Source organism: Cygnus atratus, chromosome 3 (genome assembly GCF_013377495.2).
Source record: "Cygnus atratus isolate AKBS03 ecotype Queensland, Australia chromosome 3, CAtr_DNAZoo_HiC_assembly, whole genome shotgun sequence".
NCBI lineage: Eukaryota > Metazoa > Chordata > Aves > Anseriformes > Anatidae > Cygnus > Cygnus atratus.
The window spans coordinates 107972659-107994181 of NC_066364.1; the positions used below are offsets into that span (position 1 = coordinate 107972659).

Here is a 21523-nt window from a genome sequence, read left to right on the forward strand (position 1 = left end):
TCGCGGCTACGGGCGAGAGGGAGAGGTCACGGGAGGGGGCGTGGTCACGGGGAGGGGGCGTGGCCAAGCGCCCGGTGGGGGCGTGGCTCCGCTCCCGGTGTTGGCGCGAGGGGGCGCGCGGGCGCCGGTGGCGGCTGGCGGCGGCCATGTCGCGTTTAAAGGGGCCGCGCCGCTGAGCGGGGGGGGGGGGGAGGGGAGGGGCGGGGAGGAGCGGGGAGGGGGGGGGGCGGATTTGGGCCGGGCCCCGCCCCGTGCCGCCGCAGCCGCCGCCTCGCACCGGTCTCCGCCGCCCTGTGCCGAGCAGGTAGGAGCGGGACGGGGGAGTTTGGGGGGGGGGTTTGGGGGGGATTTAGGGCCGGTGGGGCGGGTCTGCGGCACGGGGAGGCGCCAGGCCCGTAGGCCCCGGGGCTGCCCTGTCAGCAGGCTGCGGTGGCTTTGCCCTCCGGGGTCAGGCAGGGCGGGCAGGGGGGTGTCCCCGCAAAAACGGGGTGTCCCCAAAAAAATAGGGGTGCCCTCCCCAAAATAGGGGTGCCCTCCCAAGAATAGGGCTGCCCTCCCCAAAATTGGGGTGCCCTCCCCAAAATTGGGGTGCCCTCCCCAAAATAGGGTGCCCTCCCGAAGCCCCCTTGCCGTGCCTCCCGCCCTGCGGCACCCCGACCCCGCTGTCCCCTGGGAGCCCCCCGGGGCAGGTGCAGGCCCCCCAGGCCAGCACGGCCCGGATACGTTTCGTGGTGCCCCGTGGTGCCCCGTCGCACCGCCGAGGCCCTGTGCGAAGCCCCGTTGGCCGCAGGGCCGTGGCGATCGTCCTCGCTCCCCGCCAGGCCTGGTGCCGTAGGGCTGCCGGGGAGCCTGTCCCCGGAGCCAGCCGGGGCATGGAAATAGGGCCTGGGCAGCTGGGGGGGGGGAGCCCTGCGGCTCCATGAGCTGGGCTTCGGAGCGGTGTCGGCCGTGGGGCGATGCCGCCGCGCGGGTAAGGGCGATAACGAAGAGGGATGCAACCCCCCCAGCCGCAGGATCAATGTTAGGATGCGCTTCTGGGAGCCCGGAGGGAACGGCGTCAGCACCCCCCCGAGCCCTCAGATGGGGGCAGCCCCCCAGAAGCAGCTCGGTGGCTGCCGGAGGTGGCAGCCGTGGGGTCGGCGTGCGTGGCGCTGCCAGCGGAGCGACGGGGCCGTGGCGTTCCTGGAGCCCGGCCGCATCTCCTCCCCTCCCCCCCCCGCAGTGTGGTTGGCGCTGCTGCTGCTGGAAGCCGAGGGCAGCGCCGTGGGAGCCCCGCGTCGCCGCCGCCGCCGCCGTGCCCGCTGCTCCTCCGCGGCACCGCTGGGGCAGGCGGGAGCGCCGGACAAGCCGCTGCAGGCATCCAGGTACCGCTCCTTGGCGGAAGATTCCCTTCTGGTGACTGGGACGGGCAGGGCGCCCGGCCGTCCCGTAACAAAGGGCCGCTTTGAACTGCAGTTTCGGGGAGAGCCGGCGGAAAGTTTTCCCTTGGGGAGCTTGCGGGAAGGCAGGTAGGCGCGGAACCGCGCTGCGGCGACGCCGGGGAGGGATGGAGGGGTTTCGTCTCTGCTTTCCTCGTCCCAAGGATACGCAGCGGGCGTGCCTCCCGCTGCCAGACAAAGCCAGAGGAGCGATGACGGAGGCAGCTCCGAGCACACAGCAATGGCTCGCAAACTTTGGGAGCCTTGTTTCCGCCCAAACGTTCCTTGTGCAAATAAACCGCTTTCCCGAGCAGAGGTACACCCTGCTGGAGGTGCTGGGGGGGACACAATTCCCCGTAAACCTCCGGGAGGGAGAAGGGATGCGGCTAGAAGGCCGTGTCTGGAGGAGGGCTGGGGGATGGTGTTGCCGCAGAGAGCTCTGGCCGGGCAGCCTGGAGATATTTGCACAATGGTGGGAGGCTGCGGCGCGCTTCCAGCCGGCACCGGCTTCCCCTGCACCTTGCCCGGCTCTCCTGCGGCGCTGCTCCCTGCTAGGGTCTCCTCTAGCGCCCTTGGGCTCTGCTCCCCGGGTCACTTTGTCCCGCTTGGGGAGGTGGAAGAAAGCACCTGCCCCCACTGCGTGCGAGGAGGAGGAGGAGGGCGGTGTGCAGCGAGCACGGGGTCAAAGATCTCGCCAGACCAGACGCAGGGTAAATAAACACGGCTGCGCTCTGCCGTGACTGGCGGAAGGAGCAGGAAGCTCGCCTTCTCTCCTCGGCTGTTTGGGAGGAATGCCCAGGTAGGAACAACGGCGTGAATCCCAAAAAGGGTCTCGGGGGGGGCACAGGGGACGTGCTGCGAGGCTTTGACCTTGGCGGAGGTGCCGGGTAAAGGCTCGATTTGCTAGGGGAGCCGGAGGTGAAACCGATCCTGTGCTTATTGTGCAGGTAAAGCTTTGTCTCGGGGAATTCGCCTGCCTTGTTGTGTTTTGAGGCCCGTTTGTTTCTGGAAATAGCCCACCCGCAGTCAGCTGGTCCCTGCAGCCGCCCCAGGTATGCAGCGGAGGGGGTGCGGGCGCTGCAGGGCCTCCCAGGGCACACGGAGCAGCTCCAGGGCACTCGCTGGGCCCAGCGGCACCCCGACCGTCCCCGTGCTCCTGCGGCACATCCAGCCCTCGGGTTAGGCAGATGTCTGCAGAGGCATCGGCTCCTGGGAATTATTCCGCCTGCTTTAATACCGCTGCGTGCTGTCAGGGCAAGGTAATGGCTCTCGCCCTGCAGCGAGGCTCCCTCCCTCCCTGCCTCCCTCTTTCCCCATCAGATCGGGAAGCCAGGGAGAGATGCTAGGCCTGGCTTCGCTCCAGCTGCTTAGCTCTTGTCTCCGCTAGCCCGGAAACAGGTTTTTAATGGTGCTCCGCTCTCGTCCCAGCCACAGCAGATGCAGAGTGGATTTGGCTGCTGCGGGCATGAGCAAGAGGTTTTTGTTTTTGTTTTGTGGCTTTTTTTATTTAAAAAAAAAAAAAAAACACCTTATCAGCTGATCTGGAGATGCTAGCACGAGGGTGGGGGGTGATGAAGACTGCCATTCCTCTGGTCCCAGGGAAAGGTGTGTGTTTTCCAGGCCAGCCAGGGTTGTAAACAGCATGAGGGGCTGTAAGGAGCAGTCGGGCTTTCTGCTGTCACAGTCTCTTTCTGCTATCACACGTGTCTCTTCCTATTTCTTTACTTATTTTACCTGCGTTGCCTCCCGTGTCTGTGTTCTGCGATTGCTAAAGAACAAAAGGAGTAAGCCCTTTCTGGTCTTGAAAGGAACGACTGATCTGATATAAAGCCAACCACAGCAGCTCCTCTGTCTCCCCCAGAGCAGATGTGCTCTTGACATTGGCTCACGCTTCGGTAACCCAAGAATTGTTTGCTCTGGTCAACCAGAACAAACCCCAATTTGCCATTTCCAGCCGTGGGCTGGAAAGCAGGAGGAGATGAGAAGCTCCCAGGTCCTTTCTGAACCTGGATCACCGCGGCCACGTCCCTGGAAAGCCGGCTTACCGCCACCTCACCCTAGGCTTCAGGAAGGTTGTGTTGCAGCACGTTTTCTGTTAGAGGCTGGGGTGGCGGGGAGCTGAAGCTTCTGGGACAGAGAGGAATGTTTAGTGCTTAGGGGAAAGAGCATTCGGGGAGTTTTCCCTCCTTCTTGTGGGAGAACCCTTCCACGTGAGCTGCAAATCTACTCCCTGAGCCCTAGTTAAACACCCTTGGGGCTCCTGCAGCCTGCGGGTTAGCGCAGACTTTCCCAACACAGGCCTTCTGGCATCCAGAAGGGCTCCTGGAGCTTCACACTCAGCTAGAGCTGGCATGTGTCAGCTGCTGCTGAAAGAAGCAGTTCTGGCACTGATCCCCGTCCAGGGCGTAGGGAGGGCTGAGCTGTTTCCAGCAGCGCAGTCAACTTGCGCCGAGTTAAAAATGACCGTCAAGCCCAGGGAAGCTGGTTGGGTGAAGCCTTTCTGGGCTTGGAGATTGGCTTTAAACCGTGCGAGGGGATGCCTGGGTGCTGAGGAGAGTCCCGTGTTTTGGGCACGAGAGGACAAGGGCTTGAGAGCTTCCTGCCTCCATTCCTAGCTGCTGCTGGAGGTGGATTGCACTGGAGGATTCCCAGCTGCGTCCCTGGTGAAAGGACACGTGTGTGCTGCATTCCCTTCCTTCGGGCCCAGGGTCAGTGCCTGATGCTGCAGCGCCCGGCCCCTTTGTCCTGAAGTGGTGCCCAGCGAAGGGAAACACGAGGAGGAGTTTATCGAATTGGAATTCAGGTTAGGATTTTATTTTCCTTTTCTTTTTTTCTCCTGGATGGTCAAACAGTGGGTTAGGGGTCTGAAGAGCTTGTAGGATCTCTGCCTTGGGAGATATTCAACCCTTGACTGGACGCAGCCTTCAAATACCTGATCAGAGGCAGGAGGATGGACCGGAGACCTTCCCAATGACAGAATACCCATCACAGACCTTTAATTAGGGAGGAAATTGCAACACAGCAGCCTGTGTAAGGTACATGAGGCCATCTGTGCATCAGTCAGTTTGACTCTTGAGGCTCTGCAGTGCAGGAGGGGTCCGGGCTGGGGGCAGGGGCTGGGGGAGAACCAGGGCAGAAGACGGGGCCCGTAGGTGCCCCTTTTTTCCACAGCAGGGTGGAGAAACTCGTAAGCCAGAGTTAAATAATGGCAGGGCCCCACGCATATCAGAGTTGGGCGGCACCTTTTGGCTTTGGGGTTGCAGCTCAGAAATGTGCTGGGTAGGAACTCCCCGGGTGCTGGCCCCGGCCTGGTGTCCTGTTTGTGTGCCCTTAGTGGCTCTGAGGGAGCGGGAGATGCCCCAGGCATTGCTGGCATGGCTCACGAGCATCCCAGAGCACTGCTCCTGCTCTGTGCCTCACATGAGCCTCAGCAGGTGTGTCCTGGCTGCCCGTAGGCTCCTGCAGTCCCTGTTTGTTTCCTGATGCTATGGTATCAAAACGAGGAGGAAGCTTGTGACACCAGCTCCGCGATGGCTGAACCTCAGCACGCTGTTTCACTGCCCTCATTTTATTTTTTGGTGTCCGAGGCGTCAGGTTGAGGTTTTGTTGTGGTGTGGAGGCTCGGCTGTATATCGGTGATCTCACTTTTAGCTTCGTGGAGGTCAACCAGACTTCCAAAAAACCCTTTATTCGGTGGTTTGACAGCAGTGAGCTGGCAGAGGTCCAAAAAAAAACCCAAAACCCTAACAAAGCAACCCCCAAACTATTCCCTGCTTCCCTCAAGCAGGTCACCCTACCTGCTCTAGGTAACAAAAGCACAAGACTGGGATAACTGCTGTGAAAATAAGCCTCCAGCCCCCTGTTTCCATTTCTGAAATGCTCATCAATATCCGTCTCCCAAACTTATTCACTCCTTCTCGCTGTGAATCAGCCTCATTCTTCTCCCCAGGAAGCTTTTTTTCCAGAACCCGGTTGTTTTTCCTGCAATTACCGTATCCTTAGATCGCGTTCTCCTACAGAAGAGCTTGCTGCTAAAGATCTGCGCTCACTGCCGTGCAGAAAGCAGTGGCAGGCCATCTGCAGTCTGAAGGAAGCCGCAGTCACTGCCCTGACAGCACCACTTGTGCGAGCTGTGCAGCACCCTGCATCTCACGTGTGCTTGGTCCAGGGATGTGCAGGGAGACGGTGAAGCGAGCTGAATTTGTTGAGGCACGTGTAGAGGTAACAAAAGACCACCTGAAGTCTGCTTCTGTCGTAGCTGCCCCCTGATTTCCCTGGTGCCAGGTTTGTGGCTCTCTGGAGCCTCCTGGCATTAGGCAGCGTGACTTTGAGGTCCGCTTGGACCCATCTCGTCTGGCATCCTTGTCTCCGTTGTGGGCTTAAGATGCAAGCGCAGAAGCTTCCAGCTCTTTCCTCTTACAGCTCTCGTGTGTGGGAGCGGATTTCAGAGGCAGAAAAAGTGGGCTGACGAAAGCTGCTGATGCTCGGTGGTTTCCCGGTGCCGCACCGGGTCGCAGGAGGAAGGTTTGTGCCCAGCAGGACGTGGCAGCTGGTGGCTCCCCGGCTGGCTGCAAGTGCTGCAGAGCTCCGTGCAGGCTTCCTCCTGCCCTGCCTTCCCGCAGCGCTCCTCCAAACGGGAGCAGGGGAGGGGAGGAGGGTGTTGTCGGGAAGCCGGGCTGTTCCAGCGGCTCACCGTCAGCAGGGAGGCCGTGCCAAGTAGAGCAGAAACACGCCGGTGGAGACCTGAGGCGCGGCACCCCCGGAGCTGTGGGGATGGCAGATGGATAAACGAGGAGCTGGGTGCTCCAGCCTGAACCTCCCCTTTCTGCCCGGATAAAGGACGCTCCGTGCCCTTTGCTGAATGTGTGGGAGCAGGAAGAGTGCTTATGCAGCAGCCTCGGCCTGCCTGACCTTGGCATTGGTTGCCATAGAGCACGTTGCCTCTCTGGAGGGCTGCGCACCGAGCACAGACCTGCCAGTCCTGGGGAGGGCTGGGAATAAGGCTCTGTAGGGAAGAATCCTCGCTTCGGAGGGATAATGAGCCATCTTCCGCCAGCGTTTGTGGGTTTTGTTCCCTGCACTAAAGGGAGCAGCGTTTAAGCGACTTCTCTGCAGCCCTCTCTTTGTTTTCTTGGTGGTGTTTGGGAGTGAGCGGCCCGTGTGCTGCTCTTAGGTCTGGCACCCTGCAGCCAGCCTGGGCAATCTGCGCTCCCCCCTTGAATGGGAAGTTGGAGCTGAGCACTAAGGGAGTTGGTGCCTAGCAGAGCTGTGCTTGTCACAGAACCGCAGAAGGGTTTGGGTTGGAAGAGACCTTAAAGACCATTTGATTCCACCCCCCCTGCCATGGGCAGGGACACCTCCCACCAGGCCACGCTGCCCAAAGCCCCATCCAGCCTGGCCTTGAGCACCTCCAGGGATGGGGCATCCACAGCTTCTCTGAGCAACCTGTGCCAGGGCCTCACCACCCTCTGAGAGAAGAATTTCTTCCTAACATCTCATCTAAATCTCCCTTCTTCAGTTTAAAGCCATTACCCCTTCTCCTGTCACTACACCCCCTGACAGAGAGTCCCTCCCCAGCTTTCCTGCAGGCGCCCTTTAGGTGTTGCAAGGCTGCTGTAAGGTCTTCCCAGAGTCTTCTCCAGGCTGAACAACCCCAGCTCCCTCAGCCTGTCTGTGCAAGAGGTGCTCCAGCCCCTTCATCATCCTCGTGGCCCTCCTCTGGACTCGTTCTAATACTTCCATGGGGCCCCAGAGCTGAACGCAGGACTCCTGGTGAGATCTTATGAGAGCAGAGCAGAGGGGGATAATCCCCTCCCTCTCCCTGCTGGCCACGCTGCTTTTGATGCAGCCCAGGACACGGTTGGCTTTCCGGGCTGCAAGTGCACATTGCTGGCTCGCGTTGAGCTTTTCAGATCAACCTTCTTCAGCCCTGAGGTCCTTCTCCTCAGGGCTGCTCTCACCAAGATCATCTGGTCCAACCATCCCCCTACCACCAATGTCACCCACTAAACCACGTCCCTAAGCACCACGTCCAGCCTTTCCTTGAACACCCTCAGGGACGGTGACTTCCCTGCAGCTTCCACAATACCATCCTAGCAGAGAAAGTCGGGGATTGTGCAGAAGTGTTTGTGCAGTCAGTGAGAGGAGAAGAATCACTATCAGTACGTCTGGAGGATCCGAGGATCAGCAAGTATATGTAGTTCCAGGGTAGGATAAGCCCGATGTCTCGTGGGTCAGGTTGTTTTGTTTAATCTCCCTTCTCAGACAACCTGAAGCCTTTGCAGTTCTGAAAAACGAGTTGAATGTGAGGGCTGTGAGATGCTCTAAGCTTTTTCTTCTGGAAGGGCAGAAGAAAGACAGGATGTTGCTGGAGCAGAGATCCTCGTGTTTTAACGTGCAGCTCAGCAGTTTCTCAGTTGATGAGTAGCTCTGTGCACAGCGGAATTAATGAGGCTGATTTCCTATGGATCTGGGGCTTGTCAGACTGTTATCAAGCAAGGTGTGAGCTCTGGTGGCTTTTTATCCCGGTTCATAGGATGTTCCTCTCCTCAGTGCGTATGTATTGAGCGTTACAAAGGTGGCAGCAGAAGCTCAGCCCTCCCAGTGTGGATGTAAGTAATGCTTCTGTGAACACCGTCAGCATTTTCAGCTGACCCAGCACACAGAGGGCCAGGTGAAGAGGTGCTCGTGGGCCACCCCGCTGTGTGAGCCCTGGAGCAGAGCTCTAGGTGTGCTGTATGTTGGGTTCGAGGCTGCTTGTGGGGATCTCCTTGTGTCTCCAAGAGGTGCCTGTGCTCCAGAGGACTCCCACTCCCTGATTTCCCTGTTTCTGGGTATAAAGCTGAGTTTTCTTGTGAGCCAAAACTGGTGACGGGGCCATTTTACCCTTCAGCAGTTGTCACCTGGGCTTCTGTGGAAGCAGGTAAGTGCCTGCTGCGCCTTGCCAGCAAGCTGTGTGCACCCATTTTGGGGCAGGCAGGTGGAGGTTTGCCTGGTGGAGCAGTGCTAGCATCCTTTGGGTTGCTGCCTGGGTCCCGCCACGGACTTCCTCGGGAGCTGGGAATCCTTGCACATCTCTTCTTGGATTGTGCTTACCCGCAGAAGGCTGACTGTGGCAGGGTTTCCCTTGTTGCTTTAGCACTCAGTCCCTCCCCCTGATATTTTATCAAGGTGGGAAAGAGCACAGGGGAGTTACGGATCAGGTGGATTCCCTAGGAATGGGCAGCTAAGCAATTTGGCAAGCAGGCTCTGAGTGGCAGCCAGTTCTCAACAGACCTATCCTTTTCTTCCAAGCCATAGTCTGTGCCCTGTATCTTGATCTCGGTGACATTTTTCCTGCCGTTCTTACCATTGGGTCTTCCCAAAAGCAAACTGGAACTGTGTCAGTCAAGGTGAAACCTTTCAATCTGAAGTGCCAAACGCAGAGGGCGACGGTATGTGGAGCATGGCAGGCGCCCAGGAGGGGAGGATGCAGTGGGTGCAGCATGAGGTGGTGCTGGCGCTGGGTGATGAAGCGGACGTGAAGTCAGCATCGTGACTCGGGGGCTGGGTGGGGAAGGACTCGATTCTTGCTCACAAGTAAGAACGGTCTTAAGGAACATGAACTTTTGCCCTGCTGAGGCTCTCTGCTGTGCTGAGAGTTTGCTGCGCTTCCTGAGGGATGTGCATCACTGGAGCAGAAAGCTTGGAGCTGGCATCCCTCTGCTTTCCCTTCCCTCTCTTCCGCAGTCAGAAGAGGTGTTGGGCTCTGACAGCCTCCGCGCATCAGTGGTTTGCGGGTGGGAGGTGCACACATTGCAACCACAGCTGCCAAGCACAAATCTCGGCTCCTAAATGGAAGCTAAATCAGCTCCCCTCGCTGCTGGGAGTGTGGGGGTGCTGGAGGGCAGTGCCGACTTTTGAAGGTGAAGTGGAAGGGCTTAATGTGGGCAGCTGGTTCAACCCTGTCGCTGGCAGATGAAGATGTGGCACTTGGGTCTGGCTGCTGAAACAGCACCAAGGCACTCAGATTTTGGTTTTCTCTCTCTGTAGGGCTGCAGGACCAGGACTATGTCCACCATGGTGTACCCAAGGGAGGAGAAACTGGACAAGCTGAGCCAAGAGGAGATCATTTCCAACACCAAGCTGGTGATGCAGGGCCTGGAGGCGCTCAAGAACGAACACAACTCCATCCTGCACAGCTTGCTGGAGACCATCAAGTGCCTGAAGAAGGATGAAGAAGCCAACCTCGTGCACGAGAAATCCAACCTGCTCCGCAAGTCGGTGGAGATGATCGAACTGGGGCTTGGAGAAGCTCAGGTGAGAGCGGCAAGTGCCCTCCTGTGTGGTTGGTACCTGGGACTGATGGGGGAAGGCAGGCGCGTGGCCATCCCCCGTGAGCTGCAGGGGCAGTGTGGCCCTGAGACGGGTCCCTGAGCACGCGTGTGAGGGAGACGTGAGGCTGGGGTCTCTCCTGACTCTCACTGTCACTCTTGATAAGGTGATGATGGCGCTGTCCAACCACCTGAACGCGGTGGAGTCGGAGAAGCAGAAGCTGCGTGCTCAGGTGCGGAGGCTGTGCCAGGAGAACCAGTGGCTGCGCGACGAGCTGGCCAACACCCAGCAGAAGCTGCAGCGCAGTGAGCAAACCGTGGCTCAGCTGGAGGAGGAGAAGAAGCACCTCGAGTTCATGAACCAGCTGAAGAAGTATGATGAGGATGTCTCACCTTCGGTATGCCCTCGTCCTGTCAAGCAGCAGCCTTTTGCCTTGGGGGGTTGGACCAGCAGGATTGCCTGGGTGTAACAGCCTTGCCCTGGGTTTTGTCCCTTCCCAGCTACAATGCACAGCAGGGTCTCTGGCAGAGCATGGAGTAGGGTGCCAGGATTTGGTGGGGAAATCTGGCTTTACTGGGTTTGTTGTGTGGGAGAAAGATGGTGGCAGAGACACCAGGGAAGTTGATGGTGGTTTTGGGGTGCAGCAGGGAGAAGAGATTCGCAGGTGGCTCAGCCCAGGCTGCTGTCATCTCTTCTGAGAACCAATAGCACTGTGATTCCTATTTTCTCAGGAGGAGAAGGAGGGCGACTCCACCAAGGACTCCCTGGATGATCTGTTCCCAAATGAGGAGGAAGAACATGGTCCTGGATGTAAGTGTGTGCTTATGCTTGGTTGCTGACTGTATCCGTTCAAACCTGCCCTGCCAACCGTGCCCCTGTGTGTTGTTCTGTGCCTGCAGTGCCCCACCAGCACAGCAGCGCGGTGGCGGCTGCCCAGCAGGGAGGCTATGAGATTCCCGCACGCTTGCGCACCCTCCACAACCTCGTCATCCAGTACGCCTCACAGGGACGCTACGAGGTGGCTGTGCCTCTCTGCAAGCAGGCGCTGGAGGACCTGGAGAAGACATCAGGCCACGATCACCCCGATGTGGCCACCATGCTCAACATCCTGGCGCTAGTGTACAGGTGAGGATAGTGGGGAGGGCACAACCGGGCCAGGAGGGCTTTCTCCCTCCCTTTCACCAGGTCAGCACATTCTGGTGACAAGGAGTTCTCCCAGCTTCCAGGGATTTGCCCTTCAGAAAGGGTTTTTGGCACAGATAAGGGATTTGGACTGCTGAACTCCCTGATAAAACTAGGGACTGGCTAAACTAGGGAGGAAAGGAGAAATGAATGGGCTGTGGGAGCTGGTCTGTGTGGAGGGAGGACTGCTGTTTGTGGTTCTGCTTGCCATGGGCAATGTTGTCCAAACCCTGAATAACTAGTTGGCTTTGCACTGCAGGGATCAGAATAAATACAAAGAGGCAGCACACCTCTTGAACGATGCTCTCTCCATCCGTGAGAAGACCCTGGGCAAAGACCACCCAGCGGTGAGTGTCTCCCTCCTCTCTTGGTCACTTCTCTTGCCCAGGGACAGCAGGGACCCTGTGATGTGTGGGGTGCTGTTCACATGGTGTGGGGCACTGTTTTGCCATATCAGTATCTTTCTGCCATCTCGTTCAGTACGGCCTGGCAGGATCCAGGAGAAGCCAGTTCCTGACATGTAGGCAAGGTTGGTCCCACTGAATTCATCTTTGTTTCACAGAGAAACTTGTATCTCTGCAGGTGGCTGCAACTTTGAACAATCTTGCTGTTCTCTATGGCAAGAGGGGCAAGTACAAAGAAGCAGAGCCACTGTGCAAGCGAGCCCTGGAGATCCGTGAGAAGGTACTGGACTCCCATGACCTCCTTCCTTCCAGCTCGCCCTTAAGGTTTTCTTTCCTGACCTTGCAATTTTTGAATGTTGTCTTTTTGTGGCTTCCCTTCTTCTGTGCACCCAGGTCCTCGGCAAAGACCATCCCGATGTGGCCAAGCAGCTGAACAATCTGGCCCTGCTGTGCCAGAACCAGGGCAAGTATGAGGAGGTGGAGTACTATTACTGCAGGGCCCTGGAGATCTACGAGAGCTGCCTGGGTCCTGACGACCCCAACGTGGCCAAGACCAAGAACAACCTGGTGAGGCCCTGGGAGGAGGCCGTGTGGGGATGGGTGGGAGATAGCTGGGAGAGGTGGGGAGGGTTAACCTGTGTCGTCCAGTGGGATTGGAGCTGTTCTCTTGTTTGCAGGCCTCCTGCTACTTGAAGCAAAGCAAATACAAAGATGCGGAGGTGCTGTATAAGGAGATCCTCACCCGTGCTCACGTGAAGGAGTTTGGCTCCGTGGATGGTTTGTACAGCAGGAGTTACTGGGGCTGGGGAAGGCTGAGCAGTTTGGTCCCCTGGCTCTCAGCCTGGGCTTGGCTGGTGCTGGTATCCCCTTGGCAGAGGGATGGGGATGCCTTGCAGGGCCCCTGCTTCGGGCACTCCTTGAGACGCTGCCCTTCGAGTGTGTGGTGCTGTTGCACGTCCCTCAGAAGGAGACTTGGAGAGCTGTGGCTGTGAGTCTTTGCTAGGCTGGGAAGCAGTTGTGGCTAAAAGGGGAAATAGCAAGCGGCAGAGTCATTCCCAGGCATGGCCTGAAGTTTCTCCTGTAGGCCTGACCCAGGTATTCCACTGTGGGAGGACTTGTTCCCTCCTTCCCATGCCCTGCCCTTGCAGTGTCACTTGCCTTCGCTGGGGCTCTGGGCAGTGCCTGGAAGCCTCGTCACCTCCCTCTGGTGAGCTGCTGGCTTTGGAGACAGCGCTGGGTTGTGCAGGGGCTGGAGCTCCAGTGGAAGTAACAGAGCAAGAGGACAAGGTGGTGAACGGAGCTGTCTTGTGTCCTTCCCCGCACAGATGAACACAAGCCGATCTGGATGCACGCGGAGGAGAGAGAGGAGATGAGCAAGGTGAGTCTAAGCTGGGGGTGCAGCCTCTTGACAGCAGCAAGAGCTGAGAGAAAGATTCGTTTTCAAAGCTGCTGGCCAAAGCAGGCTCAATGGAGCCGTGCTGGCTGTGTCCCCTTCTCTCCCAGGGCTGTGGAGCAGGCCGGGAAATCCAGCCTTGCAGGACAGATGTGCAGTTGGAGTGAGATTCACTTTACAGCCTGGGCAAGGACCGAGCCTCTTCCTCCCCTGGGACAGTCGGGCCTGGGCACAGCTGCCCTGGGGGCAATGGCACAGCACGTTCAGCATGATCGGGCGGTGGTGACCCCACACCTGGCTTGTTCTGCTGGGGCTGCTACATTCCACTTTGTGCCATTTCCACATCTCCTATTAAAAAAGTATAAAACTGTCTTTGTAAAGCTTCTCTTTTTTTTTTTTTCTTTTTTTCCCCTCGCCCCTCTTTCTCCCTGCTTTTAGTGGCAGCAGGGAGAAGCCGGCTTTCCTTACAGCAGCTCTGGCCTCGAGTCTAGGCTTTTTGTGCCCCCAGAGCATTTCACAGTGGTTTCAACCACCCTTTTAGGGCTGCCTGTGTGCAAGCATCAGAGGCATTTTGAATACTGAGTGGTCTTATCCTTGGGGTTGCCCAGGCTGTGCAGGTTCTGACCCAAGGACACCTAAATGTGCCTGTGTTCCAGGCCTGATCCTGGTGCCCAGTGGGAGAGCACAGGCCAGAGAATGGCAGTAGGCACGGGGCTAACGGCTGTCTTCTCGCCCTACAGAGCAAGCACAGGGACAGCGCTCCCTACGCTGAGTATGGCGGCTGGTACAAGGCCTGCAAGGTTAGCAGGTAAGAGGGGTTCGTGGGCAGCTCGGGGGGTGGGCGAGGTGGCCCCAGGGCTCTCGCTCACCCACCATCTATTCCCGTAGCCCAACTGTGAACACCACCCTGAGGAACCTGGGTGCGCTGTACCGGCGCCAGGGCAAGCTAGAGGCAGCTGAGACCTTGGAGGAGTGTGCAGTTCGCTCTCGGCGGCAGGTAACCCCGGGGGGACCTTCCTCGGGTGGGGGGACTTTGGGGTTTTGGGGCTGGCAGGTCATGGTGTAGCCATGTGTGTGGTGGGGGCTGTCCCGTGCCTTGCAGCCTCCGACGTCTGTGGTTTACATCCCCACAACCCTGGAACAGCTCAGTGGTTGGGGCTGGGGTTGTGCAGAGGTACACACGTGTGTGTATACGTATGTGGGGTTGCACTTGCATGCGCATGGATGGGTGGAGCATATGTTGGGGGGATCTGTGTTGTGAAGGAAGCGTGGCTCTTGGAGTGCAGGAATCCTGGCAGGAAACCTTAGGGCAGGTTACTGGGCTTTGTCAGCTACCGAGGAGATCTGCACTCACTGGAATATTTTCTTCCTACTAATTATTTGTCCAGGAAATATAGTAGAGATTTCCTAGAGTGCCTCTCAGCCTAAACTCCTCTCAATTCTCACGCAAAGCAGGAGTTGTAAGCACCCAGCACAAAGACTGTGGGAGAGCAGAAACTCTCACGCACCAAAATGTGAAGGACAAAATGTTTTCAGCTTTGGGGCAGCAAGCCCTTGTCACTCGGGGTGGCTTATGGCTCGAAAGGGTCTCCCTGCACCTGAAACCCAGACAGACTGCTAAATGTAGGATAGCATTTGGCTCTATCCTCGTGCGGGAGGATTTTGGCTGCGATGGGGCAACGGCTGAGAGATGGGACGGGCCTGGGCAGAGCAGCACCACCGAAGGGCAAAACCTGGTGCTTCCTTATTCCTTTCTGCTTGCAGGGCATCGACCCAATCAACCAGACAAAGGTGGTGGAGATCCTGAAGGAGGGTGACGGCACAGAGAGACGTCGGAGCCTGGGTGGCGGCGTCAAGTACGAGAATGCCACAGACGGTAGCGAGGAAGTGAGTATGGGCGTGGAATGGAGCGGGGTAAGTACAAGACACCATCAAGAATGGCCTCAGCTGGCTGCTGGAGGGAAGGGACAGCCCGGCTCAGGGCTCTCCCCGTGTGGCCTGTCGTGGCATCCTCGTCTGCCTCCATTTGTCCCCCTGCACACTTCCTCCCCCTCTTTCTTGGCATGAGCCAGCCAGCCCACGAAGGTGCGTGTCTGGGCCTGGCTCCTGGCGTACAGGCCAGAAAACCCCCACTGACGGCTCCTGCTCCCAGGGGGCCGCCGGGTCCTGGCAGTGCACAGCATGAGCTGGTCCCGGCCTGCCCTTAATCTCAGCCTTGGCAACCTTATTAACACCTCTCCCCGCTGCGCACCCCTCTCGAGGCCCTGGCTGAGCATCAGCCCCATCTCAGGCCCACGCAGCCTCTGTGAGCAACTTGCCTTTCCGTCCTGCAGCGCGCCACGGGCAACGCTGAGCCCAGGGAGGTGTGTGTGTGTGTGCCTGTGTGTGTGCCCGGTGGGTCTGCGGCTGCGTGTCTTCAGGGCAGGGGGACAGTCCGCAGGCAGCGCCTTTGCTGTCCTCTCCTGGTCTCGTGCCACCCGTGGGCTCTGGCTGAGCAGAGGTGGTTAAAGGCAGGTCTTTGCAGGGTGCCTGGCTGAGCTGGCCGGTGGTGGCGAAGGAGGCTGCTGTTAGCTGAGGCTCACGCGGGGTGAGCTGAGCCTGCCGGGCTCGCTCGGAGGCTGACGGGCACTTCGGTCACTAGCGCTGAGTTCGGAGGAAGGTAGGGGTCCAGGTGTGGGACAGGTGGCCTCTGCGAGAAGGCGGGAGAAGAGGCGGCAAGTGAGCATGTGTGAGGGTGCTTGGCTCGAGGGCTGTTAACGCTTACTGATCTCCTGCAGGCTCTAGCTGAGAGCGTAGCTGGCACCTAGGGTCGGTTGCAGCCTGGCACGACACTGAGCACAAGTCCTCCGCTCCCCCCTCACGTCCGCTCTCACTAACCCTTCCATCCTCACCCGCATGAGCTGCTTCCCTCCCTCCTTCCCTCTCCCCTGTTGCCATGACAGCCCCTCAGCACCCAAGCCTGAAGCCCGCTGGCTCTCTTGATTGTGGATTGTACCCTGGAGGTGGCTGGAGGGGGCCTGGGGAGCAGAGCTTTGAGGGCTCCTCCAGACACAAGGCTGCCCTCAGCCTCGGCTCTCGGTGTCAGGACTGAGGAGGGTCCTAGCCCTGGCAAAACACCAAAGGGCCCTCGTGTCCCCCGTTAGCAGAGGGGGACAGTCCCCGTCCCCGTGATCCTTCCCCAGGGGGCCCAGCCAGCCGTAGAGAGAGGTTTTGGGAGCTGGGACGTGGCTGCTGCCGCATGCTGCTCGGTGCCTTTCCCAGCCCGCAGCACGCACAGCCAGCTCCCTCTGCCCCGCCAGCAGCCCCGCGCTGCACCCCGGCTGCCCCAAAAAGAAGGCTGAGGCAGCTCCCCCTGCTCCTGTCCGTCACGGGCAGCTGTTCCCTCTGCTGGCCTAGAGACCTCGGTCACGCCGCCCCAGGCGTCTGCTGCCACCCCTTGAGCTGCCACCTGCTGCGTGCAGGGCTCTGGGAGCCCCAGGGGTGGCAGCGACCTCTCTGCCCCGCTGCACAGAGCAGCTCGAGAAGCACCCCGAGCCCTGGACCAGCTACCTGCTGCCCAGGTAAAGGCGTGAGCCCGCTGTTTCGGCCCCACCAGCCTCTCTCCCCGTCCAGACGCGGCCCGTTGCCACCGCATGCAGCCCGGGCCCTGCCCCAGCAGCTCCCTGGGCTACCGCCAACCTCACGGCCTTGTGAATTGTGTCTCTCTCCTCTCTGTGCACTAGGCTTAAATGCCTCCCGAGACTCCCTCTTTCCCCTCCACCGCAATCACCTGGATGTTTGTGTTGTACCTTCCGACTTTTCCTCCACACCATCCCTCCTTCCTCGGCAAGAGCTCCGCGCCAGCCCCCCAACCCTCCCGGCGCGCGAGGGCACCGCAGCGCCTGCAGAGAGGAGTGCCCGGCCGCGCGGGGCCCCGCTCCAGCCCCGTGGCCAGCAAGAGCAGGAAGGATCTATCTGCGTGGAGCTGCCTGCTCCCCCTGGCCAGGGCGACGGGCCGCCGTCCCCTTGCGTGCCCCCACCCCAAGCCCGCCCTTGCACACCCCTGGGGACCGCAGGGGACGGTCTTCACTCCGGGCGTGCCGACTCCACCGTCCTTAGACAGCCTCAGCCCTCCTAGCTTGTTCCCTCCCCTTCTGCAGAGGCCGGGATGGGGGGCACGAAGATGTAGGGGGGCTGTTTCGGGACACAGAGGCCTGGCCTTGGCAGGCCCGTTGTGTGCCCGCTTGCTTTCTCCCCCCGTAGGCTTAGCTGATGTTAGCGCCCCGTAGCAAACCTGCGCTGGCCGCCGGCAAGCTGGGCTCTCCCTGCAGCACAGGGCAGTCCCCGCCGTGCTCTCCTCCTCCCCGCCGTGCTCTGCAGCCCAGAGCCAGCATGGGGGGCTCTCGGTAGGGGCATGGATGTCCCTACTGTACATCCCAGGTACGGGGTGACAGCCAAGGGCCCTTTGGCTGCTGGCTCCTAACCCGCTGCTGTAGCTGAGCTGGCGTGGTGGCAGTAAGAGAAAGCGTCCTGTGGCTCCAGGGTCCCCGCATGTGGCTGCTGAGGGAGGGAGAGGTGAGGGTGAAGCTGTTCTCTGTTCCTTTGGAGGCAGAGGGATGGGTAGGAGGAGAGCAGAGCTGCTCTCCAAGCAGGTACAAGTGGCTGAGGTACTGAATGGGCTCATGTGAAGCACAGCAGGGAGAAAAAGGAGGTGCAAGGAAGGGTGTGAGGGAAGGAGGAGCTGGGGCTTGGGGTGTTCCAAGCACGAGGGACAGGTGAGGTGGAGGGAGGTTTCCACAGGAGGAGAAGGCTTTCCTGGGAAGGAGGAAGAGTTCTGAAACGCGGGACCTGGCTTGCGAGGCACGGTCCTTGGGGCTGTGACTCGCTGTCCTTAGCCACGTGGACGGGAAGACCGTAAATGTCTTACTGCCGGGGAGGCAGTGCTGACCCTGGGCTGGTGTGGGGATGGCTCAGTGCCCCAGGTGCTGCTGGTCCCCGCTGGGAAAAGGCCCTTTTCCCAAGAGCAGCCCCCCACTGCCGTGAGCCCCAAGCCCTTGGGTGCACGCCCCCATCCCACCTGCTGTCAGAGGCGAGCCTCCCTGCCCTCCTGCAGGGAGAGAGAGGAGCATGGGGAGGCTGCAGGCAGCAGGGCAGAGCCTAGAGGCCAGCGCAGGAATCCCCCCCCCTCGCCCCTTTATTTATTTAGCTAGGTAGTTTCATGCTAGTCACCCGGCAGGCTGCGATAATAAACCTGCTTGTGTCTGTCTGGGCCTGGCTTTCCCGTGGTGGTGGTGCAGAGGCCTCGGGGCACGTGCGTACCGCTCTCCCGGGAGCTTGTGCTTGCTGAAAGGGGGCTTGTCCTCGGGACCACGGGGGCTGGAGGCCAGGGCTGAGCGCTGTAGGGCTGCACCATCCCTGCCTCTCCCTCCCACCGCTGCTCCGTGCTCCTCGGAGCGTGGGGAGCCCCCAGTTCAGGCCTCAGCACCACCTCGCTCTGCCGTGTCCCGGACCTGGTGCTGTAACGACTGTACCTCTGATTAAAGGCAGACAGACCAGAACCGCTGCCCTGTGCTTCTTTCCATGCTCCGTAGGGCAGCGTCGCTCAGCCCCGGGGTGGTGGGGCGAGACGCTGCTGGATCAGGCATGGGTGCTTGGTGTCTGTGTGCGTGCAGGGGGGCGTGCTGCCGCATGGGAGGCAGGGGGCACCTCACTGAGGGACCCAACGCTGCTACTCACCTCCCCGGCCTCCAACCTGGGGCTGCTTCCAACCCTAGCCCTGCAGCCTCGTGGCGGGGCTGCCGTGGAGCATTTGAGGTTGGGCTTTCCTCAACAGCTGTTTACGTTACCCAGAAAAATACCCCGCTGTGCCCTTCGGTGCTGAGCTTCACATGCGGCCAAATCCTGCCCGGGTCCTCTGCCTCCATGCAGCAGAGGGACTTGGTGGTGGAGCTGCTGCTTGTTCTCAGTGCTCTCATCCTGGTGGGTGCAGTGAGGTGGGTGCTCTGCAGTAAACCAAGCCCCATCAGCGTTCTGGGTTAAAAATAACGCTGCAGAAGAGGGAGCGGGGAGAGAAAGGAGGCTATTTTTAACCCGGAGTGCAGCAGCACTCGGTTCTGGCATCGGTCTGCAGTCAGCCTGCACCGCTACAGCTGGGGAAACGTGGCTCCATCCTCCAGCCCCGACCCCAGAGCTTACCTCCCAGTGGGATCCTGCTGCCCCTGCACCACGACCCTGCTCCCCTGCCCCGGCAATGCTCCCTGGCTTGTGCACCCTGGCAAAAGGAACAGCGCCTGGCGTGGCAGAGCCCTGCCAGGAGCGTGGTGACCCAGTGCTAGCGGTGCTGGGGCTCTCTTGCTTCCTCCCCCCTCTCCCCTCCATCCCCATCTTTGCTAGTGCCGCGTACCGATGGCCAGCTCTTCCCAAAGCTGCCTGGGATGCCCGGCGGAGGAGCTGGATTGCTTGCCTTGCTAATCCTGACGGTGCTCTCTGCGTTCCTGGTGAGTGGGTGCCTGGCAGCAGCAGCGCGTGGTTCCCAGCTTGGAAGCCCCTCGTGGCGATGAGAAAGCGAAGAGGTTCTCAGTGCGCTTGGCTTACCCGAGAACAGATGGGATCGGTGCTGGGAGAAAGGTTTGCTGGTAGGAGACGTTCTGTTCCGCTGGAGGAGAGAGGCCCGGGGTGGATCAGCTTTGGGTAACCGTGGCAGGGAGGTGTTGGAAAAGCCCTTCCTCAGGGCTGCAGCAGTTCCTGAGAATTTGGGGATGAGAACAAGGAGCCTTAAGGCAGACCCTGGACAGCCCTTGGGCTCTCGCTGCTGCCAGCCCAGGCCAGGGGACACTTTGTTCACGCGGAGGGGTTCGAAGGGGCTCCCACACGTGCTCATGAGGGCTTCTGTGGTTGCCTCACCTCTGTTTTTTCTGCCTCGTTGTGCCAGGGAAAACAGCTCTTGGGGCCGTTGGGATCAGTAGCAAAGAAGACCACAGTCAACAGGTCATGAGAGCAAAAGCAGCCCCACACCAGCGGTGATGCCACAGCCTTGAGCAATGGGCGTGCCTGGCCGCGTGGGAGAGCTTGGTGACACAGTGGCACAAGGTGGTGGTGTGCTGGCAGCCGGCACGTGGCCACTGAACGCATCCACGTGGAGCTAAACCACGAGAGGGGCTAGAGTCCATCAAGGGCTGAGTGCCTGTCTCAGTAGCGGGGACATTTGGGGGCACGAGGGAGGCAACAGACTGGGGAACCAGGTTTAGGGCCAGGTTTGGTCTCTGGAGAAAGCAGGCAGTAAAGGAAGCCCCGTAAAGAGCCACCCCGGAGCAGCCAGACGAGCCCGTCCCAGCGGCGTTTGAGGTGGGCTGAGTCCGTGTGCGAGTGCGGAGTGGTTTTGTCTGACACGAGTGAACCAGGACCAGCGAGCGGGAGCAGGACAAATGCTGGATGGACAGGGGGACCACCACCAGCACAGCGAGGAAGGGGGAGAGGGGAGGCTCGTCTCCAGCCGGCAGCAGGCGGGGAAGCGAATGCCCTAACAGCACGTCCTGGCCTGACCGAAGGTGTCCCCAAGCTCGGGGACCCCCCTCGGTGCTTGCTGCTTGCTGCCCCCGGGGACCTCCGCTGAGCTGTAGGAGACGGAGCGGGGCTGGGGGTGCCGGTGGCCCGGTGCAGGTCGGTTCTCAGCGTGCCAGAGCCCCCCCTCGGGTGACGCTCAGCCCTGGCCCCTGGCTTGTGTCTCCGTCTCCAGGACGGCAGCGGCACCCTCCAGCGCAGCAGCTCCCTGGGGAAAATCCGCGAAGTGATCCGGAGGAGCAGCGAGATGTTGGTCAAGAAGCTGCAGGGCAACGGTCCCCTGGAGCCCAGGAACACCAGGTATGGGCCCGGCGGGCTGCGGTGCCGCCGACGGGGATCGGGCACGAGCTGACCCCCGCTCTCCTCTGCTTCCTCGCAGCATGAAGCGAGCTGCCTCGCTAAACTACCTGCACAAGTCCAGCGACGGTTCCTTCGAGGTGAGGGACGGGGACGGGGCAGGAGAGGGTGCCGGGGGGGCCGTGGGTGCTGATTCTCATATGTGCTGTGTTTTTCAGGGCACCCAAGGGCTCCGTGCGGAGAGCAGAGGCCTCAGCGCCAGCAGCATGGATCTTTCCTCCCACAGCTCCCTGCTCGCTTCCAACTGACCCCCCCCGCGGGTCCCCCCCTGCACTCAGCGCCTCGCCACGGCTTTGCGGGGCCGCAGCCGGCCCCCTCCCCACCTCCACCGCTCCCTTCCCATCACAGTGCCCCCCTCGCTCCACCCCGGGGGTCCTGGCTGGCGGGGAGGGGGGCTGCAAGGAGCCCCTAGCTAGTTTGGGATGGCAGGGGGCATTGGGGACAGCAGGAAGGTAGGGTGCTGGTGGGGTGGGACACCCCCCAGCAGGTGGGGTGCCCCCCAGCACCTGGAGCACTGGGATGTCCCCCAGCACTGGGATGTCCCCCATCCCCTGGAGCACTGGGGTGCCCCCCGCCACCCGGAGCCCCAGGCTGCCCCCATCCCCCGGGGTGTCCCCATTACCGGGATGGCCCCCGACCACCCGGAGCCCCCGGGTGCCCCCCCCATCCCCGGGGCACCTCTATAAGCCCCCAGCTTGCAGGAGAGGGCTGGGGGCTTAAAATGGGGGCTGGGCGGGGGGCACGGCGCGGCGCCCGAGCTGTACTTTCCGAAATAAAGCCCCCCTCCCTCCTTCCGTGGCTGCCGGGGTGTTTTAGGGGGGTATTTGGGGAGGCGGCGCGCACCGGGGCGGAGAGCGATGGTATCGGAGGGGATGACGACGGGAGTGGTGACGTCATCATGACGTCAGGAAGGGGCA

General features: G+C 60.4%; 1 protein-coding gene across 9 annotated transcripts; it reads left to right on the plus strand.

The window, feature by feature from the left end:
• The first annotated feature begins 216 nt into the window (after positions 1-216).
• Positions 217-21397, plus strand: KLC4 (kinesin light chain 4). 9 transcript variants are annotated; one of them, XM_035572605.2, is made up of 17 exons: positions 219-304; positions 1223-1364; positions 9450-9716; positions 9898-10128; positions 10463-10541; positions 10631-10856; positions 11173-11260; positions 11496-11597; positions 11711-11884; positions 11995-12094; positions 12643-12695; positions 13451-13518; positions 13599-13707; positions 14475-14624; positions 20425-20549; positions 20629-20686; positions 20765-21397. In XM_035572605.2, the coding sequence occupies exons 3-17, from the start codon at positions 9468-9470 to the stop codon at positions 20852-20854; spliced, it is 1902 nt and encodes a 633-aa protein (XP_035428498.1). In that variant the 5' UTR covers positions 219-304; positions 1223-1364; positions 9450-9467; the 3' UTR covers positions 20855-21397. The 9 variants fall into 9 exon arrangements, with proteins under 9 accessions (XP_035428504.1, XP_035428497.1, XP_035428500.1 ...); XM_035572608.2 differs by having other exon boundaries at positions 14475-14597; XM_035572606.1 differs by lacking the exons at positions 219-304; positions 1223-1364 and adding exons at positions 2163-2217; positions 4034-4221.
• Positions 21398-21523: the final 126 nt, after the last annotated feature.

Bases quoted from the DNA above. Each gene is read 5' to 3' on its own strand.
- KLC4 (XM_035572604.2), top strand. From the start codon at position 9,468: ATGTCCACCATGGTGTACCCAAGGGAGGAGAAACTGGACAAGCTGAGC. The intron at 12,095-12,642 runs GTTTGTACAGCA...TTCCCCGCACAG, and splicing joins GGAGTTTGGCTCCGTGGATG to ATGAACACAAGCCGATCTGG. The intron at 13,519-13,598 runs GTAAGAGGGGTT...CTATTCCCGTAG, and splicing joins AAGGCCTGCAAGGTTAGCAG to CCCAACTGTGAACACCACCC.